The sequence below is a fragment of the Rhinopithecus roxellana genome, chromosome 14, assembly GCF_007565055.1.
Source record: "Rhinopithecus roxellana isolate Shanxi Qingling chromosome 14, ASM756505v1, whole genome shotgun sequence".
Taxonomy (NCBI): Eukaryota; Metazoa; Chordata; class Mammalia; order Primates; family Cercopithecidae; genus Rhinopithecus; species Rhinopithecus roxellana.
In genome coordinates, this window is record NC_044562.1 from 108566263 (window position 1) to 108576970 (window position 10708).

Consider the following 10708-nt stretch of genomic DNA (forward strand, 5'->3'; position numbering starts at 1 on the left):
TGCGTCACCGCCACCCCCACCCCCTTCCTTCTCCCCGGCTCTCCAAACTCTCACTTTTTCCCTTTCGTTCGCATGGAATCGCTTCTGCCCACGGGGCGCTGACGCTACCGAGCTCATGCTAATATGCTATTCTTCGCCCTCCCCTCCTCATCCCCCTACTCACACACCCTTACCCGCCACCACAACCTGCCCCCCCACCCACTTCCTGGTTTTATTTTTTTCTTGCGCCCGCTAGGGCACCGCGGAGCAGCGGCGGCGGCGGCTGCAGTAGCGGCAGCCGCAACATCTGGGGGAAACTTAAGGTGGTCACGTAGGTTTCCCGGAGGCTGCGGCGCAGAAGAGCCCGCGGCTTCCTGGGGCAGCCGCAGGGCATCTGTTGGCAACGCCTCCCCAGCCGCCGGCGAGCTGGGGGCAGCAGGGAGTAGGCAAAGGCGGGGCTGCAGATTAGGGCTGAGCAGCCCGGGATCCCGAGTAGTTCCACGGCGCCATCGGCCGGTACTGAGAACACGAGTAGGGGGGCAAGTTGCAAAAGGGTCCCGTCGGCCTGGAAGCGAGCCACGCCGAGAAAGGAGGGGCGGCTGGGACGCTCTGCGCGAGTAGAAAAGCGGGGGCGGCTCCGAACTCTCCCTTTCAAGGTCCAGCCTCTTCCAGCCCCGCGGGAGAAGCCCTAGGAAGACCGCCCAGCTCCGGCCGGGAGACTGGGGGAGGGAGCTTGCCCTCCGGAGCCGCGGCGTTGTCTTTGCTAGAAAGCTCCCTGCGCCCGCGGCCTGGCGAGGGGAAATGAATTGCAAAGCAGAATCGGCGGCGACTCGGACGGCTGCGGGGGTGGGACACGCTCCCACAGTCCGCTGGGGCCCCTCTCCTGGCTGGGTTGTAGGCTCACACATTACGCTTTGCCGAGACGCTGTCTCCAATCCCCACCCGCTTCGCTTTTCTTGTCCAGTCGTTCTGGGCTCTAAGATTGAGGCTGTGATAGACCTTGTATTTCAAACGAAGGTCGATTTATTTCTCTAAAACTCGTGGAAGGGGTACAAGTTGGTGGGCACCGAGGAGTATCGAAAGTATTAGAGTTTGCAGAAGGTGGGAATCAGAATACCTTTCTGCAGAAGGCGCACCTGTTGCCTGCTGCTCGGCTGCATTGTCTGCGAAAGAAAAAGGCGCGACGCTTCACTCTGACTTTTGGGGTTTCTAAAGAGCTGGGTCACGGTCACTGCCTACCCTCTCCCCTTCCTCTTCGCCCCCCCCCCAACCCCAGGCACCACGTCCTCCATCGAACGTGGGCACTGCATGGAAATAAGGAAACACAGAAAAATAAGCCCTACCCCCACTCCCATTCCCTTTCAGATGGGAGTGTGGGAGTGGGGGGAGGGAGGGAGAGACAGAGAGAGAATGAGAATGAATATATGCCAGAAGAGGAGGAGGCCTGGGACAGGAAAAGGGAGTAAAAGGGGATGAACCGGGTAGGGAAATCCCACCCGAACTGCGTGAACCCTCTGAGCGTCTCGTGTCATGGGACATCTGTACGCTCTTCCGCTAAGGGGGTGACGAAGGTGGGTGGGAGAGGTTAGGGCGCTGCAAGGCACATCCCATTCCGTGCGGCTCCAGGTGCGTGCTACCTGGCCCACGCCGGCCTTCCCTTCCGCCTGGGCTTTTGTTGCACCCTCCCCACATGTGAGCGGCCGAGCCGCTGCGAGGGCGCGGGGGCTTGGGGGAAAGTGAAGTGTCGCGGCACTGCGGGCTGCGCAAACCTGGGAGAGGTCACACCTCTTTCGGAAAAAAAAAAAAAAAAAAAAAAAAAGAAAGAAAAGAAAACACCAAAAACCACCCAAGCTGGCTACCAAGGTGAACGCGGAGCGGTTCCCACCTTAAAATCGGCCCTGCTCGTGACGTCAGGTCGGAAATATACCAAAGCGAGCGCGGGCCAGGAGTCCAGGGAGCGCGGCGGCGCCGCGATTGGGCCGCGGGCCGCTGACGCGCGCTGACGCGCGGAGACTTTAGGTGCATGTTGGCAGCGGCAGCGCGAGCCACATAAACAAAGGCACATTGGCGGCCAGGGCCAGTCCTCCCGGCGGCTCGCGCACAGCTCCGCGGTCCCTTTTGCCTGTCCAGCCGGCCGCCTGTCCCTACTCCCTCCCTGCGTGAGGTGTCCGGGCTCCCTTCGCCCAGCTCGCCCACCCCTCCCCGACCCCTGCGCCCAGGCTCCCAGAGGGAACTGCACTTCGGCAGAGTTGAATGAATGAAGAGAGACGCGGGGAACTCCTAAGTGAGTAGATGCAGCCCATGCAGTTCGCCTTCTTTTATGCTTCTTCCTTCTTTTGCACGTCTCTTCTTTCCACTTGTGTGGGATAGGTTCTTTGGAAGTGGGAGCCAGAGGCTTCTAGTGAGAGTGGGACCGAAGGATGGGGAGTGCGTGCGCGTAGTTACCGGGGGGCATTTGTTCGAACTCCGGCTTTGGCACTAGTGGGGAGTTGGCTCCCGACAGAGGCTTCCAGGCTTCTCATTGGTGGACGTGGAAGGGAGACTCCACAGTTTGGGAGCTGAGGACTAGCCCGCGGAAATGTGAGCAAAGTTTGCTGTTAGTGAGGAATTGATTGTGGCCTGTGAAGACGGAGACTCCAAGTCCTGTGTATAAGAGGGAAGCTGCCCACAAACTGACAGGGAGAGAAAGTTCTTCAGTTTATGCGTTGCTTGGGAACTGTGTCTCCGCGGCTGGCCAGCGCGCGATGTTTCCCGGGTATTGTTGAGTAAGGGTGGTATTGGTAGAGTGTCCTGTTACTAAGTTGTCTGAAATTTCTGGTTTTGACATATGCTGTCCTTGGCTTTGCGAATGTGGAGAGAGAGAGAGAGAGAGAGAGAGAGAGAGAGAGAGAGAATATGAATATGTAAAGAGTACAGTTATGAAACTGTGGAGCTACCAGGGAGTTAATATCCAACACAGGAATATCTCTAAGGGCTGTGGAGGTCGAGTCTCCTTTCTGCTTTTTCTGGGTAATCAACCCCCCCCCCCACCCCCACTAGGAAGCAAGATTGTGGGGGAGGGGAAATAATAGAAAGAGAGGATACTGGCTTTCTTTTTCATTAGTAATAAGACTGTCTGTGCGCTAGAATGCCTTCTAAGTGGGAACATCTGAAAATTACTAGGACACAAGAATGCCTTGTTCCAGAAAGGCAGATCGTGGAAGGCATTATGGGGAAGGTGTTCGTCTTGCTGTTCTGGGAAACACTTCTAATATTGGTGCCAATACCATATAAGCAGTATGCCCTCTCTCTGCAATTGACCTAAGATACTCCTGGAAAAGTAGGGTCCCCTCTTCCCACCTTGTGGCCATTAAAGATGCTGAAAGACAAGTTTTCTGGAAAAGTGAACATCAATTTATCTGCAGCTCCAATCCCAGTGCTCTGTCAAAAGCACCTTAGAAATGCGGATGCTTCCACTCAAATTGCCTTCTCAGTCAAGGTCTTTCTAACATTTTATAAGGGGGAAGATTGTTTTCTCATTTTATATTCTTGACTTCTACTTTCTTCCCCTCTACCAAAAGAAAAGGCAATTTCACCACATGAAAAAAAAAATGCAAGAGAAGGTTCCAATGCTGTATTTTCAGACTCTAGTCTTCATACTCAGGTCCTGAATTAACCTAAGATGGAAATGACCTCTCCACCTACACTATAGCAAAGGGGCCAGATCATTACATCATAAATGTTAAATGAGTTCATGGACTAACTTTCCTCTTGCAGGATCCTCTCTCTGCAAGGATTTACACAGTGCAATGGGTGGTATTTTCTGTTGTTTCAAGTCATTTCTTTTATACATTCATTTTAAGTGCTGTGTTTGGTAATGGCTTCCTACTCACTTCCAATGAGATGAACAGGGAAGGCATAGAAGGGCCTGCCTGGTGAGTCTACATATGCCCAGTTGAATCTCTGTCAGGAAGATACCCTGAAGCTTCCTGTGTCTGTATTTCAGGGAGGAGATTGGACAGGCTGGACTCCCCATTGCTTTTCTAAAAATCTTGGAAACTTTGTCCTTCATTGAATTACGACACTGTCCACCTTTAATTTCCTCGAAAACGCCTGTAACTCGGCTGAAGGTTAGTGCAACTTCATTTCTTTCCTTTACTCTCCGGAGTTCCCCAAACATTAAGAAACAGGACAAGGCGATCTTCTTGGCAAACTCTGTAACTTAAGGTTTGCCCAACCCATCGCCTTGGGGAACAACTTTCTCATCGTGAAATTCAACTTCATTTCTAGATGGTCATTTCTAGAAAGAGACTGCTGAATCTGAGCTTCAGAGAAGAGGCTCATCTGAGTGGGATTGACTGTAAAAAGGTGTGGGGGGTGGTATGGAGGAGATGTTTGGAAATACCTAGGAGTGTGGACCCTCAGTAGCTTTTTAGCTCTGGGTCTTTATTTGGTCAGTCTTTCCACACCCTACACTGTTGTTGTGCAGCATTCTCCCTCTCCTGCCCTTCCTCTCGCTCCCCTATACGCTCTCTGACTGCCGCGGGCTGCCGGTGTAGCTCCAGGTGTACCCGAGCCCGGGAGGAAGTGTTCAGTTGACCAGGCTGAGTGTGTATCACCCTGTTTCATTTCCAGCCATGCCTTGTGTTCAGGCGCAGTATGGGTCCTCGCCTCAAGGAGCCAGCCCCGCTTCTCAGAGCTACAGTTACCACTCTTCGGGAGAATACAGCTCCGATTTCTTAACTCCAGAGTTTGTCAAGTTTAGCATGGACCTCACCAACACTGAAATCACTGCCACCACTTCTCTCCCCAGCTTCAGTACCTTTATGGACAACTACAGCACAGGCTACGACGTCAAGCCACCTTGCTTGTACCAAATGCCCCTGTCCGGACAGCAGTCCTCCATTAAGGTAGAAGACATTCAGATGCACAACTACCAGCAACACAGCCACCTGCCCCCCCAGTCTGAGGAGATGATGCCGCACTCCGGTTCGGTTTACTACAAGCCCTCCTCGCCCCCGACGCCCACCACCCCGGGCTTCCAGGTGCAGCACAGCCCCATGTGGGATGACCCGGGGTCTCTCCACAACTTCCACCAGAACTACGTGGCCACTACGCACATGATCGAGCAGAGGAAAACGCCAGTTTCCCGCCTCTCCCTCTTCTCCTTTAAGCAATCGCCCCCTGGCACCCCGGTGTCTAGTTGCCAGATGCGCTTCGACGGGCCCCTGCACGTCCCCATGAACCCGGAGCCCGCCAGCAGCCACCACGTGGTGGACGGGCAGACCTTTGCTGTACCCAACCCCATTCGCAAGCCCGCGTCCATGGGCTTCCCGGGCCTGCAGATCGGCCACGCGTCGCAGCTGCTCGACACGCAGGTGCCCTCGCCGCCGTCGCGGGGCTCCCCCTCCAACGAGGGGCTGTGCGCTGTGTGTGGGGACAACGCGGCCTGCCAACACTACGGCGTGCGCACCTGTGAGGGCTGCAAAGGCTTCTTTAAGGTGAGCGGTGGCTTGAGCGGAGTAGGCAGGTAGGGAGCCCCTAGTGCCCGGGACCCCGGAGTGCCTCCGCCTTGGTGCTGGCAGCCCAGCCCCAGCTCTCCCGGGACTGCCCCGCTCTCCGGGGTCCACCGAAGCTACCCTGCAGGAGTCCACGGGCTGCGGCGGGGACTTCCGGGTGTCTGAGAAAGGGAAGCAGAAAGACTGGGAGGCCAGGGTCGCATCCCCCTCGCACTCAGCTGACCCGGCTGGCCCCCGCCCGAAGTTGCTGGAGCCGGAGTTGGAAGAGGGTCATTTGCATGTGCTAGGAGCTGTCTTCCCTGTTCAGAATGAAATTGGTTAGGACAGAGAACCGTGTCTGAGCTAACCAAGTGGAACAGAATTCCCTATGGTCAAATTAAGTGATCTCTTTATTTCGCCATCCTGATTGAATAATCTTATCATTTTAAATAGAGAAGGTCTCCAAGGAATGTAAATAATATGAATGCCCACGGATTTGTATTTACTGAGCGTCTCCTTCTCCTTCTCTTGGCATATAAAACACAGCAAGGAGCGGCAAGGTTAGCTCAAATGTTAACGCTATCAATTTTCTTCTGTTAAATGCCCTGGGGGAGGAAAAAGAAAAGAAAGAAAGAAAAGGAAGAGAAAAAAATAAAATGGAATTGTGTGTATGTGTTTGTTTGTGGGCAGGAATCGTAAACCCCAGCCACATATCAGAAATTTTCTCCGAGTTGCCTGATTTTCAAAAGAAGGAAAAAAATTTTTGGTCTATATTGTCCCCTTTTGCAGCGCACGGTGCAAAAAAATGCAAAATACGTGTGTTTAGCAAATAAAAACTGCCCAGTGGACAAGCGTCGCCGGAATCGCTGTCAGTACTGCCGATTTCAGAAGTGCCTGGCTGTTGGGATGGTCAAAGAAGGTAGGTAGAGGGGAGCTGCCGACCCTCCAGTTTGCGCCCTTAGGAAACCACTGCTCATACTCCAGCATCACGTTCCACTTCCCGGTGCTGGGCTCTCCGGCTCCCCCTCAGTCTGGCCTTCAGGACCCAGCAGCTGCCTGCTTGCCCTGCTTCCCCTAGAGAAGGCCGCCAGGCCCTTCTCTCCTTTAACTATACGACCCATTTGGAGGAAGACATAAAATAACCCCGCATTTTTTAATGCTTCTCGTCAGTAAAGGCTTTACAAGCAGTGGGGCCCTGAGCCGCTCAGCCTGGTGCCCCGCGGCTTGCGGCCTTCCCCGGGGAGGGACCTAGGCAGCAGCTGGGCCTGGGCTCGGAAAAGCGGCGCTAACAGGGCTCTTCCTTTGCAGTGGTTCGCACAGACAGTTTAAAAGGCCGGAGAGGTCGTTTGCCCTCGAAACCGAAGAGCCCACAGGAGCCCTCTCCCCCTTCGCCCCCGGTGAGTCTGATCAGTGCCCTCGTCAGGGCCCATGTCGACTCCAACCCGGCTATGACCAGCCTGGACTATTCCAGGGTAAGAAGCTGGTGGGGGGAAATCATGTGGATAAACCGACAGATGGGCAGGACCCCTCCCCACATCCACCATTAACCCTCACATTCAATGGGGTAAAGAAGGCAAGCAAGACTATATGCCTCACAGCTCTGGCCAGGGATTGTAGCTGGGGGCATAGACATGAGGACAGGACAGAGGAAGGAGAAGAGGGACATGCCACAGGGTTTGAAGCTGTGTGAATTCCCACTACCCCTCTGCCCCTCCTCTTCCATATACCCCAGTGCCTCTACCATGAAATCCAGGGGCTGTAGGAACTCACCTCTCCCCGATCTACTTTATTCCCAGTCCTCCATAGAGGTAGATGCTTTAATCCTCATCCTTCCTGGCACTGTGCTGGGGAAGGATGTAGGGCCTGTCTGGGGGTCAGGGAAGGGAAGGAGAGGGTGTGAAGAATGGCAGTGGGGTGGGGGATCAAGTGGTCAGATCCTTTTTACTCCAGCTGTGAAAAATATGCGGGCTTTAATTGGAGGAAGTATGTTGAGCAAACCTGGTAGTGACTGCAATTTTATTAAGATTTGCAAAAGGGCGTCTCAGCTCGAGGCCCACTCTGGGACTAGCATGAATACTAACGTGTCAATTGTTTTGTGGAGATAAGAGTGAACGTTTCCCAGGGCTGGATGGCACTGTATTTAGTCTGTATGGAAATGGTAATTTACATATTTGAAGCAGCGACCTCGTAGCACCATCCCTAATTGAATTAATTGCCCCGGAACATCTAATTTCCTTACTGGTCAGAGAGAGGTTTAATTGTTATAAAAACCTGGCTCCCCTACTAGAAACGGGGTTAGCAATTTCACGGGTTATATATTTTAGAGAACCTCATTAAGTGCTTTTTAAAATGAAATTCCAGTTCCAGGCGAACCCTGACTATCAGATGAGTGGAGATGACACCCAGCATATCCAGCAATTCTATGATCTCCTGACTGGCTCCATGGAGATCATCCGGGGCTGGGCGGAGAAGATCCCTGGCTTCGCAGACCTGCCCAAAGCCGACCAGGACCTGCTTTTTGAATCAGCTTTCTTAGAACTGTTTGTCCTTCGATTAGCATACAGGTAATGAGGGAGGGAGGAGACAATCCAGGGAGGCTGTGAGAGAAATCAAGAAAGGAAGAGAAAGGGATGAAGGGAAACCAGAGGGTGGGGTAGAGAAAAAGAATAGGAAATGAAAGTCGGAGAAAGGAAGAAAAAGAAAGAAAACAAAAAAAGACAAGGGAAGGAAGGAGCCCAGAAGCCTTGGATGAATGGAATGGAGGTGGGATGGGGGCGTTCTTGATTGTTATGAAATTAAACCCTTTCAAGGTCCACTGGTCTACATTTTATTAACTCTTCAGTAATTAGGTGCCTCTTAAATCCCTCATTTATTGCTCTTCAAGTAATTAGTTGTTTAGCTTTTCTCTCTCTCTTTTTCTCCCCTCTCTCTCTTTGGTATTAATTGCAGGTCCAACCCAGTGGAGGGTAAACTCATCTTTTGCAATGGGGTGGTCTTGCACAGGTTGCAATGCGTTCGTGGCTTTGGGGAATGGATTGATTCCATTGTTGAATTCTCCTCCAACTTGCAGAATATGAACATCGACATTTCTGCCTTCTCCTGCATTGCTGCCCTGGCTATGGTCACAGGTCAGTACTGCAGGTGCAGGGCGCTTTCCCTCCAGAACTGCCTATCAGGATTTGTCCTGGCTTGCCCTTGTCACAGATTCTCCCTGGTTTTGCCAACTAGCTAACTGTCTTGTACATTCTTCTTTTGTTTCTGATTATATTTTCTTTAGAGAGACACGGGCTCAAGGAACCCAAGAGAGTGGAAGAACTGCAAAACAAGATTGTAAATTGTCTCAAAGACCATGTGACTTTCAACAATGGGGGGTTGAACCGCCCCAATTATTTGTCCAAACTGTTGGGGAAGCTCCCAGAACTTCGTACCCTTTGCACACAGGGGCTACAGCGCATTTTCTACCTGAAATTGGAAGACTTGGTGCCACCGCCAGCAATAATTGACAAACTTTTCCTGGACACTTTACCTTTCTAAGACCTCCTCCCAAGCACTTCAAAGGAACTGGAAAGATAACGGAAACTGTCCAGAGGGGGCAAGTCACATGGGCAGAGATAGCCCTGTGAGCTGTCTCAGCTCAAGCTGCCCCCCATTTCTGTAACTCCCCCAGCCCCCTTGATCCCTAAAGAAAACAAACAAACAAAAACTGTTGCTATTTCCTAACCTGCAGGCAGAACCTGAAAGGGCATTTTGGCTCCGGGGCATCCTGGATTTAGAACATGGACTACACACAATACAGTGGTATAAACTTTTTATTATCAGTTTAAAAATCAGTTTATTGTTCAGAAGAAAGATTGATATACTGTATAATGGGAAATGTTTGGCCATGCTTGGTTGTTGCAGTTCAGACAAATGTAACACACACACACACACACACACACACACACACACACACACACCCCTTAAGGGGACCCACAAGTATTGCCCTTTAACAATACTTAAAAGTTTTCTGCTGTAAAGAAAGCTGTAATATATAGTAAAACTAAATGTTGCGTGGGTGGCATGAGTTGAAGAAGGCAAAGGCTTGTAAATTTACCCAATGCAGTTTGGCTTTTTAAATTATTTTGTGCCTATTTATGAATAAATATTACAAATTCTAAAAGATAAGTGTGTTTGCAAAAAAAAAAAAGAAAATAAATACATAAAAAGGGACAAGCATGTTGATTCTAGGTTGAAAATGTTATAGGCACTTGCTACTTCAGTAATGTCTATATTATATAAATAGTATTTCAGACACTATGTAGTCTGTTAGATTTTATAAAGATTGGTAGTTATCTGAGCTTAAACATTTTCTCAATTGTAAAATAGGTGGGCACAAGTATTACACATCAGAAAATCCTGACAAAAGGGACACATAGTGTTTGTAACACCGTCCAACATTCCTTGTTTGTAAGTGTTGTATGTACCGTTGATGTTGATAAAAAGAAAGTTTATATCTTGATTATTTTGTTGTCTAAAGCTAAACAAAACTTGCATGCAGCAGCTTTTGACTGTTTCCAGAGTGCTTATAATATACATAACTCCCTGGAAATTACTGAGCACTTTGAATTTTTTTATGTCTAAAATTGTCAGTTAATTTATTATTTTGTTTGAGTAAGAATTTTAATATTGCCATATTCTGTAGTATTTTTCTTTGTATATTTCTAGTATGGCACATGATATGAGTCACTGCCTTTTTTTCTATGGTGTATGACAGTTAGAGACGCTGATTTTTTTTCTGATAAATTCTTTCTTTGAGAAAGACAATTTTAATGTTTACAACAATAAACCATGTAAATGAACAGAATTTTGTCTTCTTTCTGGGTCAGGAAAAAATAATGACTGAATGGCAACATAACATACACAGTTGGAGATTAATTTGGGATAGGTCACTTATTCAGTATCTGAATTTCAAACTGACAGCCTAAATCTATTCTGGCAAAAGAAGTCAGGTGAACCAAAATAGTTATCCAAATAATTCAGTAAAATATTTTTTCTTAACCAGAATTTTCCAGTCTGGCGACCAATATTTTTAGAGTCAATTTAGAATATCTCAACTCTTCTGTTAACTTTGCAAGTAAGTGTAGCTTTCAGGAGAGATGTTCTGGGGACCCAAGAGCTTTTGAACTTGAACAAGGTCAGTGTCTTGTCAAGTACTTGTCTTGCACAGTGATTAGGAAGTATCTTTTTAAGACTCAAGAAGTCAACACAGGTTT

The 10708-nt window shown here is 49.8% G+C and overlaps 1 protein-coding gene across 6 annotated transcripts; it reads left to right on the forward strand.

Annotated features, from left to right (window-relative positions):
• The first annotated feature begins 1901 nt into the window (after positions 1–1901).
• Positions 1902–10299, forward strand: NR4A2 (nuclear receptor subfamily 4 group A member 2). Of its 6 annotated transcripts, none has more exons than XM_010353182.2 (8): positions 1902–2263; positions 3965–4088; positions 4594–5459; positions 6246–6375; positions 6765–6928; positions 7818–8020; positions 8406–8584; positions 8734–10299. In XM_010353182.2, the coding sequence occupies exons 3-8, from the start codon at positions 4596–4598 to the stop codon at positions 8988–8990; spliced, it is 1797 nt and encodes a 598-aa protein (XP_010351484.1). In that variant the 5' UTR covers positions 1902–2263; positions 3965–4088; positions 4594–4595; the 3' UTR covers positions 8991–10299. The 6 variants fall into 6 exon arrangements, 5 of the variants coding, with proteins under 5 accessions (XP_010351484.1, XP_010351486.1, XP_010351483.1 ...); XM_010353184.2 differs by having other exon boundaries at positions 4772–5459; positions 8734–9628; XR_004053258.1 differs by lacking the exon at positions 3965–4088 and having other exon boundaries at positions 8527–8584.
• Positions 10300–10708: the final 409 nt, after the last annotated feature.

Bases quoted from the DNA above. Each gene is read 5' to 3' on its own strand.
- NR4A2 (XM_010353181.2), top strand. From the start codon at position 2,233: ATGAATGAAGAGAGACGCGGGGAACTCCTAA. The intron at 6,376-6,764 runs GTAGGTAGAGGG...CTTCCTTTGCAG, and splicing joins TGTTGGGATGGTCAAAGAAG to TGGTTCGCACAGACAGTTTA. The intron at 8,021-8,405 runs GTAATGAGGGAG...TATTAATTGCAG, and splicing joins GTCCTTCGATTAGCATACAG to GTCCAACCCAGTGGAGGGTA.